A 23,590-nucleotide genomic window follows, 5' to 3' on the forward strand; every position below is an offset into this window, starting at 1 on the left:
AAAGTTAACGACTATTTAGGAAAGCATCTGATACCATGGTTTTAAACCTCGTTCAATACTTATCAGTATTGTCCCCGAACAAGATGGATAGACAAGTCAAACGTATCGGACGATATCAAAATCATGGTTCATTTGTCTCATTGTTAAACTAGACGACTCAAATGTAACAAGTTCAAGACGACTTGGTCTCGTTCATGGACGAGACGAGATGAGACGTTAAATGAGTTTTAAAACCATGTCTGATACACATAGTCTTGAGGAGGATCTGTACTGCATTTAATTGGAAGGAATTCAAAGAGAACATGCCAGACCCATTTTTAGAAGTTGAGGGTAGGGAAAAGTAAAAAAATAAGAAGCTATTCTCCCTCGTAAACAAGAACTTGTAGAAATAATTGTTAGGAAATTGGCATAAAAGATTTTCCAGAAATTACTTTACTGGAGGATTAATTATCATTGAATTCGTTCGAAGAGAAAATGTGGCTCTGGACTTAGTAGAATGAAGGAACGTTAACTCATTTTGTTGGGATGAAGCTTTGATTATGATTTTGCTTGAGATTGAGTGGAATGAATGAACATAATTCATTTTGTCGATCCCAAATCGTTAGAATAAGATTTTGATAATGATGATGAGATGTGGCTCTAAACAGAACAGAATGAAAGAATTACATAATTCTTTACATCAACCCGAAATCTTTGACATAAGGCTACTCACCTTGTCTACAATATTTAGATCCACAACATAAATCACATTAATTATTTAACCTATCTTGAACTATTCTTCCTTAAAAACCACCGACTTCATTTACAACAACCTCCCTCCTATCTGTCTTCCACTTGCATCAAAGCACACCACAATGTCAATAAGAAAAAAAATCACAAAAAAGAAAAGGAAAAAAAAAAAAAAAAAGAGAGAGAGAGCTACTATTGCCACACCAACTTTTACTAATGACACACCAATTCCTATATAAATCACCAAAAAAGGTGCCAACGGTTGGCGAGGCTTTAGTAAAAAATGGAGTGGCAATAGCAACTCTCAAAATATAGAATGCCAAAGACCATTATATTCAGCAACATATGAAATTTTCATTCTATAATGGTATCCAATCAGATGCATAAGGTGATCAAAACTAGATAATAACAAGGCCATTTTAAAAATATTGCAATATCACAAACTTGGTTGTAAAGTTAATAATTTAATTCAAGTGTGATATACAATTTTTTTCCTTCTGCAAATAAAGAACAGCACTACTTAATATTTACAAATTCATCATCTGAAGATGCCCATGACTCTCACGTAATATCCTAACCACAGTATGCCCCCAAGGGGTGGAGAGCTGAGACTTATTTAACAAGCTGAAATGTCCAAGAAAGAGAACAGGGCTGTTGCTGCACATCTTAACCCAACCACAAGTGTCGGATTTTGTGCCAATTTATGTGGTTCAATCTACATTCCAAGTGTTGGAGTACAAGCCAATTTAGGTTTTCTGAGTTACACAAATAGTCATGGATCACATCCCAATTATACCAAATGCCCAAGTATGAGAACAAGGAAATACACATCAGAACCATCATTGTTAATGCCCTCAAAACCTGCATGTAATTCACATTGTTAGCCTTCAAACAAATGTTAATCTATCTACATTTTTCTACATCTAATATTTATAAAATTAATACGATAATGTTAAATGCTCAAATTGAAACAGGGAAGAACAACGTATATGAGGCATTATGATGTAGGCCAGTACATTAAACAGTTCCTCATGGAGGGAAATATCTGACAGAGACTATTGTCATTCAAATTTTAGCAACAATTTCAAATTCAAAATAGTTCGAAAGGGTGGTGAGAATAAGAGTTTCGGATGGTTGAGATTTGATAATGCTGCACATGTCCTATATGAGACATGCAAAGCTCATGTCATACCACCTTCATAGAGGGAACCTTGCCCTAAAGGTTAACAATTGGAAAAATGTTCTTGTGGCTTGTAACATAATTCCCATGTGGCATCATCTGGAGTTGTATTAAGCTCCATTGAATCACTTGACTGACTACCCAATCATTTTATAAAAAAATTTTAACCTTTTGAAGATTGAGAAAAGGTAGTCCACCGGGATAGTCAACGGGAGAGGGGTATTCCCGTTTAACCATCATATTGGATACATAGGGAAAAAAGACGTGTGCAGGGTTTGCGTTCCAAATAAGGTTGTTAGCCAACGGATATTAATGTGTCAAGATGAGACCAAATTTAATGCAATGAAGAAGGAGGGTTGTTGAATGATTCCTTCCTTAATTGGAGAAATATTCCGGATTTGCAAGGATTGAGGGGCCAACATTTATAAATAGGACCACAAAGGAGAACAAAGGTACGCAATTCTTGAATCTCATACTGTTACTCTGCTTAATCACAGATTGACTTAAGCATCAGAGAGTTTTTTTGACAGGGTGGCCGAAGAACCTCAAGATTGAAATTTTTCCAAGGATTTGAGAAGAGACTTCAAAAAAAAACCACACGGAGAATTTTATGATTTAAAAAAAAATATTCAGTGAATTATGTGACTATGGTCCCAATGACTAAGGATGAACCTCCATCTTGCCTCATCCCCAAAAAGAGGCCCAATGGACTCAAACCCCACCTCTCCCATACTCATGCTTCCTCCATGTGGAGGCATTGACCGCTGCCTCCCTCTCCCTCACCTTCTCAGGGGCAGATGACATTCATGTCATATGTCACCTTACGATAAGCATAAGTCATATTTATGGTAGATCAGCCAGCCAATCTCTTTGGCATTTCTTTTGGAGATAAACTTTATCCAATCTGAACTAGAAGGCTTCATGCCAATCTCATGGAGGTAAGGATGGAATTAGAGACCAACTAGAACAATAAGGAAAGCAAAGCATCTGGTAAACATAGAATTGAGGAGGATCTGTACGCCATTTAATTGGAATTGGAAGGAATTCAAAGAGAACATGCCACACTCATTCTTAGAAATTAAGGGCAATGGCTGGGATAGAGAACTATAACTAGGAACCTATTCTCCCTGATAAACAAGAAGTTGTAGAAATAATTGTAAGGCAATTGGCATAAAAGATTTTTCGATATATTACTTTAGTATAAGGTTATATGCTTGTGGTAGAATGAATTGCCATTGGATTCATTAGAAGAGAAAACGTGGCTTTGGACAAAGTGTAATAAAAGAACATAATTGTGTAGTTGACCCTAAATCTTTAGGATAAGACCTCGATGATGATGATAAGGATGAGAAGATGTGGCTCTGGACATAGTGGAATGAACATGATTTTTTATGAATAAGATTTTGATTATGATGATGATGAAAAGATGTGACTCTAAATAGAGTAGAATGAAAGAACATGATTTGTTTAATCAACCCTAAATCTATCTTTGGGATAAGTCTTTGAAGATGACGCTTATACCTCCTCTCACCTTGTCTGAAATATTTGGATTCATTAGTTATTTGATGTAGGACAACTACAATTCTAGTCAGAATTTTAGTAGGATTTTCTATTTCTACTTCTAGTAAGATTTCTATTTAATAGTTATGTTAGGAGTACAATTTCTTATTAATTTCTAATTTATTTTTATTATTTAGGCTATAATTAAAAGTGTTTAGAAGTGTCCAATTTGAGTTCTAATAGGATTATAAAATTACTATTATATTATAGATAGGTTAGGAATGTTAATTTTTGATCTTTTAGTAGGATTTTAAGTTGTTATGATGGAGTTAACTATATAAGGAGCTACAAATCCGAAAATTAATAATCAATCAATTCAATTATCTTTTCTCTTAATTACTTTATTTAGTTTTTTTTAGTTGTCTTGTTTATCAATTGAATCTATTAATTCAAATTGATTTTGAGAATTCCATTGAACACAACCTATTAAGTCTATTGATCCACACACTTCCGCTATGTCATTATTTAACCTTATCTTGAGTCATTTGTCATTCAACACATTTACAACCCCCCCCTGCTTTTTAGAGCCTTCGACTCGCATCAAACCACACACAATGCCAATAAGAATAGTCATAAGAACATGTATCACAAAAAACAGAATGTCTTTTCTAGTTTCTTGCTCTAAAATACCAAATCTTTCTTAAGTTATTGCATTGGGATCCAATCCTTGGCATCTCTGATAGAACCAGTGAACCAACAGGACTCAGCATCTTAGATAATTGTCCCAGTACCCTTTAAAAGGTACAGAACTTAAAGAGCTAGGAAGTTCAAGATATATGCCCAGATCAAAATTTCAAACTCCAACAGACTGCGAACCCTTAAAAGGAGTTCTTGAGAATGCCAAAGACCATTATATTCAGCAACATATGCAATTTTCATACTATAACGGTATCAAATGCCTAAGGTAATCAAAACTAGATAATACTAAATCCAATTTTCAAATATTCCAATATCCCAAAATCCATTATAAGTTTAATTCAAGTGTGATCCAAATAAAGAAAAGCACTGCGTAATATTTACGAAATCAATCATCATCTGAAGATACCTATGACTCTTAAGTAAAATCCTAACCACAGCACACCCCCAAGGGGAAGAGGGCTGAGACTTATTTAACGGCTTGTTTGGAAAAACTTCTTAGGAAAAGTGAGATGAACAAGGGAAAGTGTAATGTCCAAGAAAGATAAGAAAAGGAGAAGAATTGATGCTGGAAGAAACCACCGCCAATTTGTGTTCTTTGATCTACATCCCAATTGAAGGATTCCAAGCCAATCTAGGTATTCTGAGCTACACAAATAGTAAAAGATCACATGCCAAGTGTAGCAAATTCCCAAGAATGTGAACAAGGTAATACACATCAGAATCATCATTGGTAATGCTCTCAAAACCTGCATGTAATTCACAATGTCAGCCTATATAACAAGGAACCTCCATGTATGCTACAAACAAAAATTAATCTATCTACATTTCTACATCGAATATTTATAAAACTAATATGACACTGTTAAATACTCAAATTGAAATATGGAAGAAAAAAAGATATGAGGCATTATGATGTAGCAAGTACATTAAACAGTTCTCCATGGAGAAAACAATCCGAGAGAGACAATTGTCATTCAAATTCCTAACGACAATTTCAAATTCGAAATAGTTCAAAAGGCTAATAAGAATAGTAGTTTCGGATGGTTGAGATTTGATAGTGCTACATATTTCCTATAACAGAAAAATTAACATCATATGACCATTACTTCTCAAGGCAGCATGTTTGACAGAAATGTGTAAAAGAAAATTTACACTTCTACAAGTTCCTACAATTTGTAAATTAAAAATTCATGAACAAGAAGCTATGCGATTATGGAAGGAAGGATGAGACGGCTATTGTATTAAACTAGTAGGATTATATTACATCATCTAGAAGGAAACAAAAGCTATTTCTACCATATCAATCAACAATTATTTAGAATTTCAAAGGTATTCCCATGAAAGGTAGCAAGCATAAGTGGGAGAAAAAAAGATTGTACCATGTCTTGAGCCAAGCGTTTAGTGGAAAGATTTCTGTCAGCATGCTCAAGGGAATATCTTAGCATGTCCAGGACAGTCAAATCAGTTTCTGGGTCATTTTTTTCTGCAATTCATACAAGAGGATATGTTACATAGTTTCTTTAGTTGGTTAATGATAGAAATCAGAGATAGAAATAGTTGAATAAGTTCAAAGGGGTAAAACCTGAAATGTCAAAAATTTGTTTAGTTGGTGGAATACCCAGCAACTCTCCCAAATGGATGCGAACATGATCACGGTCAGAGCATGAGAGTAAATCACCATGTGTAATAACGACAACTGGTTTGTCATCTGCAACACAAAGTGAATGAAAAACCCAAAACAGTAGATTTTGACACATCTCTATTGTGATCAAGGTGTGCTACAAGGGCTTTCTTTGTACACGACAACAACAATAGTAATAATAAAACTCAATATTATGATTATTATCGGTATTGATAATTATCTTAATAAAATAGCATTTCTGTAATTATAGGTAAACTGAAATGTAATTTAATTGGATTAACCCTTTCAGGAAGTATGTTTCAATGCAATAGAAGGGTGTCATTTTATTTTATCTCAAGGGAATTCAGATACAGTCACAATTATGTCCCTGCTCCAAGAACTCCAGTGCAACTATCTAAAAGTTAAAGATGAAAGCATGAGCAATGGAAAACTAGTAATTACTGATTGCCAAAGGTCCATTAATTATGAGGGAGTGATTAAATATAAGAATAAGTGAGGAATAAGATCAGCTAATAATATCCTTGGTAACATCATCATCACATCACAAGCATATCAACATCAAATGAGTTCAGGTTTGGAGACGCGATGGAACTTTCTCTGTAATGGGTTTGAAGAAGTGTTAGAGATCTCCATCGATAAAAAAAGTGTGAAGATGTCCATATCTGGCCTCCATTGTCAGGAGGTCTAGAGTCCCATCTAAGATCACCAATTTTGTGTGGTTGGCATCTATAGGTAAAATCCTTAGGAGATGTCAGATGAGAATCAAAAAGAAAATCACCACCAACTTCTAATCTATGTGCAAAGCAAGTAGTGGATCCTTGGGACATTTGCTTTTTCTTTTCTTCTTTTTTGCATTGCCCCTTAGCTCCTCCATTTGGATTTCAACAGTGTCCATTTTAGAAATTTGTTGTGGTTCTTACACCTCTGCCTTTTCTCTAAGAAGTAGAAAGCTTTGGAGGATACTTCCCTGTGTGGTATGTTGGGTAATATGGAAGGAAAGAAAACAGAGATTCTTAAAACAAACAAAGATGACCTTTAACATATTATTATCTCTATCAAATTTCTTATATTTTGTGGTGCTCTTTATATAGAGATTTATAAGGAGTTGCATTTTGAATAAATGAATTTTTCAGAAGAGATCTTGTACTTCACGGGGGAATTAGCTGCTTCATCTCATTTATTTGCCCCCGTGAAGTCATTGAGAACTCCAAAGCCATTTGCTTTACGAGTACTTTGTCTATTTGTTTGAATAAATTCTTATTAAAACAAAGTCTCCATACTTAAAAGAAGCCTGGAGAAAAAACAAAATAGTAATTGATATCATACCCACTAAATATATTGAGATGCAATATGTTGACCTCAGGTTGTCAATGTCATGTTAACATAACTATTTTCAGGACACCATAGGGTTGAAATACAGACAATAAAGTGCATCCAGAAATAAAAAGAAGCTTCACCTAAAGAAACAGGCAAAAAAAAAGTGTTTGAAACTAATAACCTGTAAATAAAGGATAACAATATATTGATAATGGGAAGCAAATATCGATGCAAAACCATAAATGTAATCTGAGATTAATATAAAATTATGAGCGAACAGCAGAAGTTCAGAACAAAGCAACATTTGCATGAAGTCATCAACTAATGTAGAAGAAAAATAAGGGGTATCAAACAGCTAAAACCTTTAAATGACAAATATGGGCAGTAGAAAGTTTCTACAAGCAAGCGTGCATACTGCGCATTATCTTCACCCTCCATGGATTTAAGAATTGAGGGTCCATCAACAACAAATATGACAAAATTAACCATCCTCGTCTCTCTGGAGTAGTAGTCAGCCTGCTGTGTTTTGCATTTCACAGTTTTCCTCATACCTGAAGTATCAGAATCCCTGTTTAGCAGAAGGTACAAAGGATTAGAATCCAAAACTGCAAATTCTTGACCTCGAAAAGGTAATTTAGTACAATTGTATGAAGTTTATGAATATAACCTGATAACCATCTCTCCATGACGAACACCCACCGTCAACCAATTCTTGATTATTTCTAAGTTATCACATGAATTTTCTAACAAACTAGGTGTGTCATACAGACAAAAGGAAGTTGAATCTCTGGGAATCATATATTCCTTGAGAAAGTGGGTACCATCTCCAACAGTTGAATTATCTGCACAAGTATAAAGAGCGAGGATATTTTTCTATGATCAATAAACAAAATAATATAAAATTAATTTTCAGAAAAATCATTTTTTGTAAGAAAAATGTAAAGGAAGCATTTGGTCACAGCTAACACTAGTATTTAATGAGAGAAAAAGGAGGACCCACATGATGATACTTGAGCCCTCTCTGATGTAAAGTTGCTATCTTCAAAGATCCTCGAAATTCTGTTCACAAGACTACTTTTCCCAGATCCTCTTGGACCGAGCAATAGAAGTGTTGTCGCCTTAGGTATGTCATAATCTCTCTTCTTCATGCCACCCACCTCTTCAATCCAAGCTCCGGGCACATAGCTGTATTAGATAGAATTATACTATGAGCTTTACAAAGAAGAATCTCAATTTTTATAGATCCAAAATAATGAATTTTCTCTCTACTACAACTACAATTTTGATATGGAGGTATGCAAGGAGCCGAGATCCTACAGTGTCCCGTCTCTATAAATTGGAACAGTGTCTATGTGGCACAATTTGATTAGGGAATAAACACATTGGGCTGTGTGAACAGCCTGATTAGGAGGCCAAGGCATTTTAAACACCAATTAAAACATGCCACGTAGACACCTATCCAATTTATTAGGAACAGGACACCGTATTGGATCCTTGGTATATCCAAATTTAATGATTCTAGATATATAATAGCCACCAAAAAGACGACGTCAGTTTAAATAGTTCAAACCTAAAGCGACATACGTGCGGAGAAAAAGTAATGGACCAATTCAAATGAAGGTATTCAATCAAACTTGAAGAAAATTTCTTCTCGAATTGGGGAGAATGATGTATCTAAATATAATATGCCATCTAATTTAAAGGATGACAACCAAACTTTGAGCATGAATATAAGACAACACCATATGCCAAGTATAGAGGTCTTGACTCTTCAAAATCATATTGAACCCTTAGACAACCATCGTCCAAGATGCATAACTTTCCACTCAATATCAAATTGACATAAGTCAGAAAATAAATTGGAGAACTCTTTCTGAAATCTAAAATGGCCATTTATGACTTCTCTCATCTCAAAACAAAGTTTTAGGTTTGACTATAAGGTTAATGGCATGATCTAGGGGTATTACATTTGTATTTGTGTTAATTCAAAAGAATGGCGAAGATTTGTTACTTAGACCTTCATTAGAATCATGTTTATGTCATATTTGTTTATCCAATTTTTAGTTTAGATTAAAAAGTATTTTTGGTATTCTACTTTTATAACTTACTAGTAGTATCTTGGAAATTTTGTTGGGAATGATTAGTATAAAAGAGAAAGAAAGAGGGGACATTTATTCTTTGGTTCAACCCCCATCCTTGTTTTATCTTTCTTTTTTGACCTTTTCCACTAAACATTAACTTTTTTCCAGCTCTTACATGGTACCAGAGTGAGGGTGAAGGTTTTAGTATTTATTTTCTTCTTTCTCCCTATCTTTTATCTCTTTTCCCATTCTTCAAAAATCTAGGATTTTCATCTTTTTGGGAGATCTAATTTTCTTCTTGTTTGTGCAAAAACATCATGGTTTTTTGTGTGCCTTGTGCTTGTATTTTTACATATTGCCCTTATTTACATGTAAAGGAATGTTCTATGGCACAAAGTTTGCATGGCTTGCCGAAAACACGTAGTGGTGATTGCTAGTGCTTAAAGAAGTGTTGATGTTCATGCAAAAGAGTGAAGTAATGACATTTTGGTGTGATGCCACCCACTTGTAAGTTGTAACGTGCTCCTCTTCCTCTTTCTCTCTCTTGACATCAGAAAATATTTTCCTTTATTTTTGTAATTGTTTGAGTGGCCTGTTATCACTTGTAATATTAAATGGCTCTAATGGGCCAAATTTTCTCATATGTTCCTTCCAAAGAAAGATATCATTTTTTTTTCATCTCTAAAAGGCTACCTATGGACCTAATTATCATGAATGGATCAGAGATAACGCTCAAATTATGACATGGCTTTGGAACAATAGAATCCTCATTTAGCTTAAATGTGATGTTTCTAGATTCCATCAAGCCCCTATGGTAGGCCCTTCACGATACTTATTCTTCTGAAAGGAATATCTCCCATGTTTATCAGTTGTTTTAGGAGATTTGTAGCTTTCAAAAAGGAAAGAAGAACTACATTCGATTATTAGTTTAAGTTGGTTGAAGTGTTGGAGGAGCTGAACGTTTATCAACAGCTTACCCCTGAGTCACTGATAATAAGGAGCAATGGCAACCACGTTAAGTGTGGACTATGGCCACTTGGTATTCTTGACTTCCCCTTAAGTATGATCACCAATTCTTGGTGGTCACACAATTCCATCGATTACAAAAATCCACACTAGTTCATACTTAAAGTGTAGATATGCCTAAATAACCCTTAATTCTAATCTATGTAAATAAAGTTACGAAATTTATTAATTATTTCGCAACCCTCATTTTCTCTCATTGTGTACTCTAGGATCTAAGGTCAAGGAAGACAATGGGTGAAAAAAGTGAGTCTGGTGAACTCTATTACCTTAACTATGATCCATGGAACAAGATTACATTCCGATTTGTCTTCTCATCAGTGGCATTGTCATCTTAGTCATCCAAATAACATTTAAATTAGTCTCGGAGATGTTGCAAAATATTTTGAAGTTATAATTTTCAAGTTTATTCAAGTTGCTTACTATGTTATATGGGTGACGTTCAAATTTGAAATGATGTCTACTATCTTTATATTCTTTGCATGAAAAGAAGCGAACTTTCAAACTGATCCACAAAGCTTCTTCCAATAAAAATAAAATAAAAATAAAAAAATCAAACAAACAGAGGAATCATAGATGATTGGAAAATAAAATAGCGAATATTTTTGTGCAAGTGAAATTGTTGGAAATAAAAGAGGAAAAGGAGCAACCATGAATTTAAAAAAAATAAAATAAAATACCTAAGAATCTGATTCTTAGCCTCTACAAGACTTCCAATTCGCATTCGAAAGTTATTGTAACTCTGCGTGATTTCTTCATTAATTCTGAGTTTCCTCCTACGAAGAATCTCGGAATCGAAATAATCGGATGAAGCGCAACCAACCAGATCATCAAAGACATCGGATTTCAATCCACTACCTTCAGTGGATTACAAACAAATTATGATCTAAGAATGAGATTAGCTCTGCAAATCTGAAGAAAGAGAGAGAGAGAGAGTTACCTTGAGATAAAGAGTAAAGGGATGTTGCTTCACCACCACCACCCATACTTGTCTCTGTCTCCTACTTCTTCTTCACTTGCTCTGTTTCTTCTCTATTTTTTTTTTCTTTTAAACTTGAAAAGGAGGAGAAGTGGACTTTTCTTTACTATTATAATGATAATGAAATATATAAACCATAAAGGCGGCGCAAAAGAGTCCTACACCACACCAAGCCGTTTTGTTTGGAGTTCCAAACACATACGTGTCGTAAACCAAGCCTTGCACTCATCCCTATGTGTTTAACTCCACTAAAAATGTGCCATCTAGACACCGGACGTTGTAATTAGGAATGGGACTCGTTTTGGATTACGACACTTAATATAAATTGGATGCCACGTCCCTGTAATCACGTGGTTAGTTTTCAAATTATAAAAATATCTTTTTACCATAAATTATAAAATCTTAAAATACTTATTTTTTTATTTACAAAATACAAATCCTCGTTAGAGCCAAAAACAAAAACAAAAAAAAAAAATTATATATACATATATCAATAAAATTGCGATCCAATATCCCTGTAATCACGTTGTTAGTTTTTAAATTTTAAAAAACAATAAAATCTTATTAATTAAAATTACGAAACACCAATTCTTTGAAATTAAGCTGTCGACTACATTACTCATAGATTAGTGTGTTATAAGTAAAACTTGGTATTTTAATTGAAACTCTCAACAAAAAATATTGCTTCCAAGACACCCAAAAGTGAAGAGATTTTTAGCTCACAACATTTTTGTGACGATGTTGACACTGTGTGCCATGTCAAGCCTAAGAGCAACTCCAACGCAATACCCTTCCCTTTATCCATCATCTCCCTTTATCCATCATCTCTCAATCTGAAAATTTCGATTCTAACGCAAGACCCATCCCTCATTTTTTGGGTCTAGACATTTTCCATACCCAAAAAAGATACTCCCAATTGGTTAAAAAAATTTAAATCTATATTGAATTTTTAAAAAAAAAATTATTAAGCAATTTAAGGGTGGTACTTACAAGTAAATGGTTGGGGTCATGATTTTTAAACTCGATATCTCGTCTCATCTCGTTCAGCTCTAATATCAAGTTAACTCGGACAATACGTCTCGTTCGACATTGAGACAATGATTTTTAATCATTTAAAAAATCTAAAAAATTCTGAAAAAATTTAGAAATGATTCATATTAAAAAATGAATCCAAAAAAAATATAAAATTAAAAAAAATCGATTTGGAGGTGAAAGAATAGAGGGTTGAGGCTTTAACTCGTTTGTCTCAATTAACTCGAACAAGATTTTGAAAATCTCGTCCGATACATCCTCTTTAACTCGTGAGTTAATCATTTTCTATGTTGTCTCGTTTGTATCATCTGAGATATTGAAAAATATCGTCCGAGACAACTCATTTATCTCACGATACGTGATCGTCTCAAAATACTTTGTGAGTTGATCTCGTTCAACTTCAATACCGAGTTAACTCGAGCGATACGTCTTGATCTCGAACAAGTTTAAAACCCATGGTTGAGGTGCACATCACATGGATACTCATAATACCTAAAAGACTCATTTATAAGTATGGGTAGAGGGTGTTGTGTTGGAGTTAACAAGGGTAGTTTTGTAAATTAGGGATACATTCAATTCAGGCAGAATGGGTGGATCCTGGATTCAGTGAGCAAAATTCAATATGGCACAAATGCTCTACCTTCAAACACTTGACATGTTCTCTCCTTCTAACTTCAAACCTCAAGAACAAGAAGATAAAAGAGGTTGAGGGCATGTTTTATTTGCCCTTCTTGACATATATTCCATTAGTTAGAAATTTTGTGGAGTATTTTCAAAACTTGGAGGATACTAAAAATTACACATGGAATTCTCAAAATACACCCCTTGTTAGATGCATGGGAAGGATGTGCAATCCCAATAAAGAACTTTGTGGGAACAAAAAATCTCTCCCTTAGGTACGAGGGATCACGATGATGATGATGTCAAGCGTTGGTTCTCAAGAAGTTTATGGGACAATTTTTAATATATTGAAATGTTTGATACAATCAATCAACCATCATTCTAGACCATCTTTGTATGCTATATTTCACTTCACAATCAATCAACGAGCTTAAAAAAAGAATTACTACTCATGCCTTTGCAAACATCTACTCCACTCTACCTTTGATCATCATTTTCCCACCCTTACCGCCCAACCAGATAGTTAAAGCTATAATCAATCTGTAACAATGGATGCCATAGATATCTTTTTATATACCTGCCATTTAAATTTATTCTTATACACCCATCCAAATAAAAATAAAAAATAAAAAAAAATCTCGTACACCCACGACATGAAGATCAAGGGACTAGAAAGCCATTGGAAACCAAAACCAGCCCATAGAGAACAAAATGGGATAACCAGGATTACAAAGAAAGCAAGGATAAATGAATGAGACTGCCTCTACTATTTTTTTTCCCTCTATTATACATTTCTTGTCAATAAGATTTATATGATACAAATCAAAATCGTGTTGTGGTAACCTCTCTAAGCTTCTCTCACTGCCAATCAGAAAGCTCTTTAGCTTTATACAGAGAAAGAAAAAAATAACTTGCCAGGCTTTTACCCATTTTCCTTCTATGCCAGATATCCCTTCTATCAATTTGCTTGGTGGCGTTTATCTACATTGGTTCTCGTGGATTAAGTTACAGATGAGGGGAAAGCCACTCCTTAATCCAACCTAACGTAGCAAACAATGTTGTGACACAGAACTCCATATAAAACAATTTCAGCACAATGTCACAGAACAATACCCACTCCAACAAAGATCAGTAGAGTTATCATACCTGGAAAATCTCGGGTGGTATAATGACAAGGGGAAGGAGCAAGAGAAACCGACTAACCGTCTCGAGACCCAAATGCTTGTACTCATGCAGAGAAGGGTCTTTTTTTCACTTGTCTGCCACATTGAAGGGATAAAGTTAAATTTGGATCAATATCAATCAGTAAGGAATGACATATGGCAAAGCAGAAACATCTGCGGACTCTATCCGTATAGCTTTCTCCCACACTTGCGGTGTCTCGTTGATGACCCCAGAAGATACCAGCCTCGACTTCTTCAATTGGAGGCTATCATCATTGCTGAAAAGCCATTCCTGGTCATCAAAATCAGACCATTCCCCCATTTTAGGCACCGAAAGAATCTGGCTTAGATACTTGGAATCTGGATGTGGAGGTTTCATAGTTCCTTCACCATTCTCACCAGCTTGTCCAGTGGTGAACAAGGATCTCGTAGTGTTGAAAGATGGCTGAGCTTCAATAATGCCATTGACCTTGTGATCCTTACTATCCACCTTAATGTTACTCGGTTTAAGGTTATTTGGCCCCCCATGCACAACAGAAGCAGTTTGGCATGGTTCTAATTTCCTTCCGTTCTCCGTGAATGGGTGAGAGGGAAATGTAGGCCTTGGCAACTTATTGGGACGAGCGAGATTGTCTGTAAAAAAAAACTGCAGTATGAAACCATTGATAGCTAATAAAAAGCTAAAACAAGGCTAAGTGTACATGATGAGATTATTATACCTCAGAATGATGTTCAGTCAATTGGAATCAAATTATAATTAAAATGGATTTTGAAATCATGACAACAAACTACCAAGGACTTGGGGAAGACTTGGTATTTGGTTCCGCACCATAGAAGTACTGCAATGATCTTGCTAACATCATTGAATTCTTAGTAAAAATGTAATCCAAGGTTTGTTTACAACCATAGTACTTCCATGATGCATATGAGAAAGAGACTCACCGTGTAAAAATCCATTTGTCTTGAAGTCCTTCCTTTTACCAACATTTTCCTCGGGAACAGCACCCTTGTTGTGGTCCTTGGTAATGTGCAAGGGTTTTGTACCGAGGGTTTCTATAGGAGGGGGGTCCTTCTTGACACTTTCTCTTAGTTCAACCTGTTTGTTATTTTTGTGGATGCCTTTCTCCTCTTTTTCCTTCTTATCATGGTTTGTAGCCTTTGCTTTGCTTTTCTTCTCTCCATTTTTGTCTTTGTGTCTATCCCCTCGCTTATCGTCACTCTTCTTATCTTTATTCTTTTCTTTCCTTTCCAACATCTTCTCACCATCTTTATCCATTGATCTGGCCATGCCTTCAGGTCTTCTTTGATCCATTCCGGTGAAGTTTTGTACCATTGTGATTCCCAAACCTCTCTCCTCATATCTATTTCTCTGTCCCTCTGTCTTTCTATCATCTCCTTTATTGCCCACAATGTTTTCTTTCCCTCCACCTCTATTGTCAATAACCTTCTCCACCACTCTGCCCAATGTCTCAGCCCTCCTGTGATCACTACCAGGAAAGTTCTCAACCATTTGATTTCGTGTCCCTCTGTCTTCATCTCTAATCCTCCTGCCCAACTCCTCCATAAACTTCGAATCCTTGATCTCATTGACATGTTGGCTGTTTTCACCAGGCTTCTCTCCATTGTAAGCCTCCGGCCGCCCATCAGTTTTCTTCTCATCTGAGGTCTTGTCCCTATCCTTGTCTTTCTTCTTGTCCTTGCGCCTTTCCTTTCTATCTTTCTTTTCTCTATGATTATCTTTGCTTTTCTCTTTGTCCTTCTTTTCTTTACCTTCTCTCTTTTTGTCCTTCTCCTTTTTCTGTTTTTTCTCTCTGTGCTTTTCCTGAAAATCAATATCCAGTTAGGAAAAGCAAATCGAAATATAGATAAAAGCATGAGTTACTTCCCATAAAATACAAACAGAATGATCATTTTGCAGCTCAAGAAAAAGAAGAATATTACCACTGACCACGAAAAAGGAGACAGACAGCTCAGTTGCATAACAAATCATCTGTTTAATCAATTTTTGTGTTTCTTTAACAAAGAAAGTGAATGAAGAACAAAAAACAAAGTACAGGAAAATTTTAACCCATTAAAACATCCTCAAGGGGGAATTGAAAAGGAACTGAGAAGGATGGGCATATGAAGAATCTAAAATGAATTTGAGGTTCAGTTTGTCCAAGTTAAGCATAGAGACAAAACACCCATACTGGGCTAAAGACTGAAATTATACTTGTGAGGTCACAGAAAATTTTAGCAGTACTTCAAAATTTAGGTGTTCAAATAAATCACAATAGCTAACTCCAATTATTCAAAATCTGTGAATGTGTGCGAGACGGGCACAGCCAGAAAAACTTATGAGATGGTCTCATGTCAAACAATTTTTATAATAGCAAGACAGTTCTCCACAATGGAATGGAACAACTTGCTCTCCAAGTTAAATTCATAATCAGATACTAAATGACATATCTAGTGAATGCCTGCAAAAGAAACTCTATAACCTGCAATTTGTCTTGCAGACACTATCAAATATTCAGATGGCCTGACTAACCCATCGGTTGCCCAAATAACCACCTCATGTTATTAACAACCCTATGTTATCCATACATGTACTCAAATAAGAAGAGGTTTCCTTAAGATTAGCTAGCTTCTTTTACAGGAAAATGAATTTCATTATGGACTTCAAGAATGTCTTGTCCTAAAATGTGAAGATTCATAATTCAGGAATAAGATTGACAAGAAAGGACCAATTGCTATACCGAATGTGGTAGTCTGCTTGGCAGATTAATTTTTTTCAACAACTGAATGAAAATGCAAACACAGAGAGAGAGAGAGAGAGAGAGAGAAACATTGTCCAACAGATTAAAATTCCGGGTATCGTAGCCAGTGGTATAGACAAAAATTAAATAGATTGAAAGGAAATGGAGACAAAACTAGGAGAGATTCATACCATCAAAGCTGCAAGGCTCTTATAGAAGGCCTCGAGTCTTTAAGGAAAGACCATTTTTTTTTCCTCTAATATTTATGCCTTATCCAAATAGGCATTAAAAAAATGCTTATACCTTAGAGAAGATGCAAGCCTCTGTTTCTTTTGGCACCTCTTGACAAAGACATACACCTTGTGAGGATTTGTTGTATTTCTTTTTCTTTATTTGTTTTTGTAGTATAATTACACAATCTTCCTTGTGATTATAAAGTTGTCCCTGTTAAAAGTCTAAATTTTATGAAGGCCCTTTACTAAATATAAATAGGCTCTAATCTCTACAAGCCCTAGTAAATTTGCAACTCCCTCAATCCCTGGCTTTTCTTTCTCTCTATTTCTTTTTTTCTCTCTATGCCACATTACTCCACTTCTTTTAATGTTTGAGTTGGGTTAAGCTTTTCTAGTTGGAGTGTACATTCTGAGTGTTGCTTTTCTTCTTGAGAGATTAGAACTTCGAAAGATGGGCATGGAACTAATTTAAATTTATTTTGCTGAATTTGGAATTTGTATTGGAAATTTTCCTTCTTTTTTTCCTTTTTCTTTTTCTTTTTGAGATTTTCCCTTTTGTTGAATTCTTTTGCGAGTAATTTATTTATCTAAAAAACTAGTACGGTTGTGCCTCAAGGTTCTAGCAAGTGAAACTTCTCATCTCAAAACTTGGCTCTTAAAAATGATGTTTAGCACAACTAGATGTTATTGTATCACTAACTTGAAGAAGCAGGTTGAATCATACCTATCTACATGTGCATGTGAGGTAAGTCATACCAGGCAGGTGACTATTTCATAATCCATAACTTAAGTACCAAAGGGTTTTATTTATGATAAAAAAAAGTGCCAAAGGCTTTTGAAGCCGACTCTAATCGATGTTCTCTTTAATTAGGTCCTTCGCATACTAATACTCTTTCATTTAGATTCGTTTAGAAATCAAGCTATCACTCATTTGACCAAGTTGCGAAGTTAAAAAAGCAGGCATTTCAAAAAAGCATTGTGATTATCCTTTATTCAAGAAAGAATGCAAGATAGAATAACAAGTTGATTCACTGCTAGAAAGCAAACAAGGAAAAAGCATAACAAAACTACTTTCTCCTGACCAACAAGCTCCTACCTAAAAAAAACTGAAATCTTTGAGGAGCTTACTCCAAGGAACATGAAGAGCCGAGATGCAAATGATAACCTATGCCCTGGACTCTTCTTTCTGGGATAAATCAGATTTTTATTGAAGGAGGACAAAGTGTCCTCAAGAAGAAATAAAAGGAAAAAACTTAACTTCTCCTATCACTTATAATACCCCACCAAAACATAAAATCTTTATAGGGGCAACCTCAAAATCACTATTTTGCTTAAACCAAAGAATGATAAAACGCATGATGTTACTTCCTGCAAAGACTTTTCCTTTCCCTCAAAGACTCTTTCATTTCTTTTTAACCAAAGACCCCAAAAAACAATCTCCTATTATTCTTTCAATCCCCAACATTGCAACGACATCAATCTCCACAAAATTCTCATTCTAGAATTAAAGGTTTTGGACTACTAGCATTAGACACCAACAAGGAAAAAATTCAACACAGTAACAAGATGGATAGATAGGGCCAGACAGATCAGGCGAAGTTACAATGAATAAATATATGTTTAACAGATTCGCCAAATTTAAGTAGGGAGCCGATAGCCTATTTCTGCAATCTTAAATGTCTACCAACTCTTTCCAGGACTAGATCCTGAATGGACTCATTCTTGTATCATGTATGATCCATATTTTTCATCCCATAAGGAATTGCTAATGAATTTGTCAATTTGCTTCTTAACATGTCCAGAGATGAAGAATAGGGAAAGAAAATAAACAATGATGCTAGAAAGTATGCACTTGACCTGAATTGATTTCCTTCCATACAAGAACCTCAATTTTTTTCTAGTTTGGGGACAGATTCCCAACACTGAATACTTTGCTTTGCTTTTTGAGAAGTTGACAGCTAAACACACCAACCGCAAAATAACACAATAAATCGGAAGATACGTTGACAAACATATGGGTGTCATTGGCAAATTGCAGATGGGACACTAACATACCTCTTTCCTTGACCATAAAACCTTACATTACTCATTGCCTTAGCTACAAGGCAATAAAGGGCTCCAACCACAATGTTGAAAAGGAAGGAGATAGCGGGCCAGCATTAATCTTCAAGAGCTCTGGAAAAAACAAGTCAAACTTCCATTCACCCTGATTGAAAAATATGATGAAAAACACATTTTAAGATCCATTTGCTCCACGCATAGCCAAAATCCATGTCCCAACTTCTATTTGAACTTATATTTAGCTTCTCCAAATCAACCTAGCAAATAACTTTAGAGCACCTTAGTGGATCCTATAATCAATGCACTAGTAAAGATCGTAACACCATATTTTCCCTAATGAATGCTCCCTCTTAGGGGTCAATCATTGATGAGAGAACCAATTTCAGTCTCAATGGCAGCATTTTGCCATGATTCTATATGTAGCCTACTAGAATAATCAATCAAAGGTACGATATGACTTCTACCCCTTTTTCTTCGAAATCAAAGACACAAAAGCATTATTTGAACATTAATTAAGGAAGGCCACTTCCCCAAAGTCACCGACATAAGATCATTTCTTATGATGTCCCAATAAAATTTGAAGAAAGCTGTTGAAAATACGCTAATCGTTCCTTCTTACAAAGGCTCCCTCCTACCATAATTGTTGCTACAAATTAATCCGAACCAAAAGATTATCCAAAAGTGGTCTCACCCTATGTTGTTCAAAGTATGAGTTCTTAAAAAATTCCACAACCCCTCAAATATGATCTTCACCTTTACGAACAAGCTAGAAATTATATCTGTCCAGTCGCTATGGGTTGTATGATGGAAAAAAAAAAAAATTGGTTACTATCCCTTTTCTTTCAACCATTCCACTCTCGATTGTTGACTCTAATTAATCTCCTCAAGATTCACAATTTTTTGGAATTCAGCCTTCGGACTAATTCATTTTGTTTTTCCCTCAAAAGTTCGATGCTCATCTTCTTCCTTCTATCCAAAATGGCATTTTCCTCTAGAATTTTTTTATTTCTTTAAGTCTTCCTCCCAAAAAATCTTTGTTATAGGCCTTCATTCAACAACAATTTGAGAAGCTTGAACGTAAATCTAAAGTGATGCCCAGATCTCCTAGAAAACAAGGAATTTCACAACTTCCCAATTGACTCTAAAAGGAAATTTTTTTTTTTTTTTTTTTTTTAAATCTAGAAATTCAAAAAACGAAGTGGAGTGGGGTGCTTCATAACCTTACCAACCTCCAAACACTAGGGGGGTCAATCAGATATTGGCCTTAGAGTAACCATCTGAGCAGTGAATGATAAATGTTGCTCCCAGGAACTTTAGGTTAGAAACCTACAGTCTGCTGCTCAGTGTGAGAGATTCTTGTTTATTGATCCAACCATCCAATTAAATCGACTATCCAAAAAGAGAGATTCCAATGGGAAATTGAAGTTCACATGCTACCCAAACTCTTTCATCCTTCAATCAAACAACAACCACCTTTATTTTCGAAGAGAAGTCTGCCTACAATAAAACCTCTCCCCTAAACACCAACTGAAAACCAAAATCCTATCAATATCATCCGACTCCTCCCAAAGTTGGTTTATTTCCGACTAAATGAAGCACCGTAACAAAAACACTCATGTGAAATTCTCACCCATGAACTTAAAAAGAAGGAAAATAAAAGGCCTTGATTAAATTTACTAGATACAAGAACATGCTTGAGCCCCTAGATATCTGAAATTTACTAGAATCCAATTTGGCTTTCTTGTAAAACCAGGTTCGTATTTTCCAGCCAGATAAGGGATTTTAGAACTGCTCTTTTAGACCGATACCCCAGCCTTCAAAATTCCAAGAAAGTAGTTTCACCACCATCGTTGAACATTCAATCTCCACTATTTCATCAATCACCTGAAACCTTAATGGGGTACTGACACAAATACTTTCCCAAACTTTAATTTTTTTTTTACTAACCAACTACCATTCAAGTATCCAGTATACTTGGAAACGTCAACCTAGAACTAAAACTTAATACACACATCTGAGCAGCATATTAGAGCTACAGAGATAGTGCAATATCTAATCGCATGATCAGCCCAATTAATGAAATGGCATATTCAATGTAGTGAAACTATCATGAGGCACATACAATAAGTAACTCTAGATTATCAGAAAAATTATAATTTAATCCAATAATGAGTAACAAAACAAAATTCCTATATCATCCACTAACTTCCCGAAATTAAAAACCTCGGATGAAATAATAAGAATTCACAGGAAATAAACATATATGAAGCTAGTAAAGGTATTGAATGTAAGAGAGATGGGTAAACCTTCGTGACAAAGTCTACGCCATCAGTCCTGGCCTTCTTTTCATACCCTGGTGGAGGAAATGGAAAGCAGCGAGACATTGCACAGGATCACAAAATCGGCAATTTGGGCTCTTTTGATGAGCAGAAATGCTTCACTTAGTTTCCAAAAGGACCAACTCTGCTCCTGTCCATGCACCATGTCCCCGCGGTCATTTCCAGCTTCAGTAATGCTTCATGGTCCGTCTGGGCTCTCCACAGATCAAAATTTCCAAAAACCAATACCCTAATTTTCCTATTCAACTACTGGACTACAGATATTGAGCAGATCTGTATGAAATTTTGATGCCGAATTGATCACTCAATTGATCAGATCTACTCCAGTGAAACAATAGTTAATCCAAATGGATTTCTCAAGAAACAAAGAACCTCGTCCACTGCAATCGGTAGAGAAATAGCACCACTATCGTGGAGATTCCTCTATGCCAAATATCAGTCTTAACCTCGAAATTCTTGATCTTTTTAATCAGCAGGATCAAAATTACTCCACATCTACACAAATTTTAAAGTGCAATCCTCTTCCATGATCAAGAACACCAAATTTACCATCTCTTTAAATGCAAAGACTCAACCAGCGAAAACGCCCAGAAATTCAACACCCGAACAGCTGAATCCACAAAACCGATGAGAAATTCTCGAAAGATCCAAAGTTGTTCCCATAATACACAAACCCACTTGACTGAGATCTCAATTATAGATAAAACACTCGCAATCTGGATTCTGATATTAACCTTAGTAATTGAAACCCACAAATTAAAAGCGTTCCAGCGATGATCCGACCCAAACCCTAGAAAATCCACAAAGAAAGAAACAGACTATCACACACACCCCACTTTGACAAAAAACCCTAATCAGAATTTCACAGTACCGTTAAGAAATTAAAGAAAATCAGCGAGAAATCATTTAAAAAGAAGTTGTTGAAGCTCGATTCAGAACGTTAATGGTGGAAATTTTGTTGGGGTTTGCAGAGAGCGAATCAGAAACTTATAAAATTCGTTTTTACAAGAACACATTCAAGGATGAACTCTCTCTCTCTCTCTCTCTCTCTCTAGGTGTTATGAGTGAATCTCTCTATGAGACCCTAAAATGAGTTTTTTAAGTTCGGAAGTTATACGCAGTGGAGCAGCGGTGCAGCCTCTCTCTTGTCGAAGGCAACCCTGAGAAGGGTAGAGAGAAATCTATTAAGGAGTGGGCAAGCCATTATATAGCTCAAGACTAATAAATAAATATATAGTCTGTGCATGTGAGTTGTTTCTCATTTGTTCCCTCTCTACACATGCCACTTTCACCAAATTTATTCCCCTATTGTTTGGGATATAAATTGGGCCGGGCTTCCAGGGTTGGGTCATATTTGGGCCATGTCAATATAATATCGGATCGATTTACAAGTCGATCCGTGGCCCTTTCCTATTGTGGGCTTCAGACCAATTTTTTAATAATATTAAAAAAAAATAGAGGGAAAAACAAAAAAAATTAATTTTATTTACAATGAGAAATATCAAATCTTTATTTTTATTTTGTAGAAGGACAAGGAATTGCATGAGAGTACGAAAGATAACATCTCAACTAGGTTGGCATCCACTCATCTTGGACTGGCAATGATCCGAAATATCTCTGATGCCCGAACCTATCCGATCCAAAAAAAAAAAACATGAAAAAATAGATTTTCAGATTGAAATCTTAAATCCGATACAATTTCGGTTCGAATTCGCATGTACCCAATCCGTTCTGAAGAAAAATCTGATTTGAACATATTTTAATTTTTTTTTTGCTATTCTTAATTTCATATAAATACATATAGATAAAACGTTTTAATTTTCCTCTATATTTATAATTGAAAAGTGAATTTTTAAAAATTTATATTTTTTGAACATTGATAAATTGAAAATAAAGCATGTGTTTGGATCGGATCTGTTTCGGATTAAGGATGAAATGAAACAGATCAGATTCGATTCACATATTCATTAATCCAACTGGATCGGATACATTTTTTTAAAAATGGATCAATATTGGAATGGTATTGATCTGGTACTGAACCAATCTATTGCCAGCCCGACTCACCTATCTTTTATTTACATAATTATACTTTTAAAAAAAATACATAATAAAATTATTTACAAATTTAGATATCTTCAATCATTTTCCTACTTTATGAATTTCATGGTCTCCTTAAGAGCGTCTTTGATGATCAAATTATAAGTCATCTACTCAGTCTTGAACCAATCCATCGAGCATATATAGCACTACAAT

General features: G+C 35.2%; 2 protein-coding genes across 7 annotated transcripts; both read right to left on the minus strand.

Moving 5' to 3' along the window:
• Positions 1-1,128: 1,128 nt before the first annotated feature.
• LOC147396720 (uncharacterized) lies at positions 1,129-11,245 on the minus strand. Of its 3 annotated transcripts, none has more exons than XM_086451796.1 (9): positions 11,112-11,245; positions 10,852-11,029; positions 8,068-8,252; positions 7,735-7,909; positions 7,430-7,635; positions 5,691-5,816; positions 5,488-5,591; positions 4,688-4,854; positions 1,351-1,590 (listed from the first exon to the last, which is right to left on the minus strand). In XM_086451796.1, exons 1-9 carry the CDS (start codon positions 11,155-11,157, stop codon positions 1,584-1,586), a joined length of 1,194 nt encoding a protein of 397 aa, XP_086307922.1. In that variant the 5' UTR covers positions 11,158-11,245; the 3' UTR covers positions 1,351-1,583. The 3 variants fall into 3 exon arrangements, 2 of the variants coding, with proteins under 2 accessions (XP_086307921.1, XP_086307922.1); XR_015180913.1 differs by having other exon boundaries at positions 1,476-1,590; positions 4,515-4,854; XM_086451795.1 differs by lacking the exon at positions 4,688-4,854 and having other exon boundaries at positions 1,129-1,590.
• A 2,302-nt stretch (positions 11,246-13,547) lies between these two features.
• Positions 13,548-22,544, minus strand: LOC147396721 (uncharacterized). 4 transcript variants are annotated; one of them, XR_015180914.1, is made up of 4 exons: positions 21,305-22,544; positions 14,909-15,788; positions 13,950-14,599; positions 13,548-13,843 (listed from the first exon to the last, which is right to left on the minus strand). XR_015180914.1 is itself a non-coding variant. In XM_086451798.1 (4 exons), the coding sequence occupies exons 2-4, from the start codon at positions 21,380-21,382 to the stop codon at positions 14,106-14,108; spliced, it is 1,452 nt and encodes a 483-aa protein (XP_086307924.1). In that variant the 5' UTR covers positions 21,383-22,127; positions 22,209-22,544; the 3' UTR covers positions 13,548-14,105. The 4 variants fall into 4 exon arrangements, 3 of the variants coding, with proteins under 3 accessions (XP_086307924.1, XP_086307925.1, XP_086307923.1); XM_086451798.1 differs by having other exon boundaries at positions 13,548-14,599; positions 21,305-22,127; positions 22,209-22,544; XM_086451799.1 differs by having other exon boundaries at positions 13,548-14,599; positions 21,305-22,127; positions 22,455-22,472.
• Positions 22,545-23,590: the final 1,046 nt, after the last annotated feature.

The sequence above is a fragment of the Akebia trifoliata genome, chromosome 8 (genome assembly GCF_017979445.1).
Source record: "Akebia trifoliata isolate Shusen 1 chromosome 8, ASM1797944v1, whole genome shotgun sequence".
In the NCBI taxonomy this organism is placed as follows: domain Eukaryota; kingdom Viridiplantae; phylum Streptophyta; class Magnoliopsida; order Ranunculales; family Lardizabalaceae; genus Akebia; species Akebia trifoliata.

Bases quoted from the DNA above. Each gene is read 5' to 3' on its own strand.
- LOC147396721 (XM_086451798.1), bottom strand. From the start codon at position 21,382: ATGTCTCGCTGCTTTCCATTTCCTCCACCAGGGTATGAAAAGAAGGCC. The intron at 15,789-21,304 runs GTTTACCCATCT...ATTGATTTTCAG, and splicing joins GCGTAGACTTTGTCACGAAG to GAAAAGCACAGAGAGAAAAA. The intron at 14,600-14,908 runs GTGAGTCTCTTT...TTTTTTTTACAG, and splicing joins GACAAATGGATTTTTACACG to ACAATCTCGCTCGTCCCAAT.
- LOC147396720 (XM_086451795.1), bottom strand. From the start codon at position 11,157: ATGGGTGGTGGTGGTGAAGCAACATCCCTTTACTCTTTATCTCAAG. The intron at 11,030-11,111 runs GTAACTCTCTCT...AATCCACTGAAG, and splicing joins CCTTTACTCTTTATCTCAAG to GTAGTGGATTGAAATCCGAT. The intron at 1,591-5,487 runs GTACAATCTTTT...AATTACATGCAG, and splicing joins AACGCTTGGCTCAAGACATG to GTTTTGAGGGCATTAACAAT.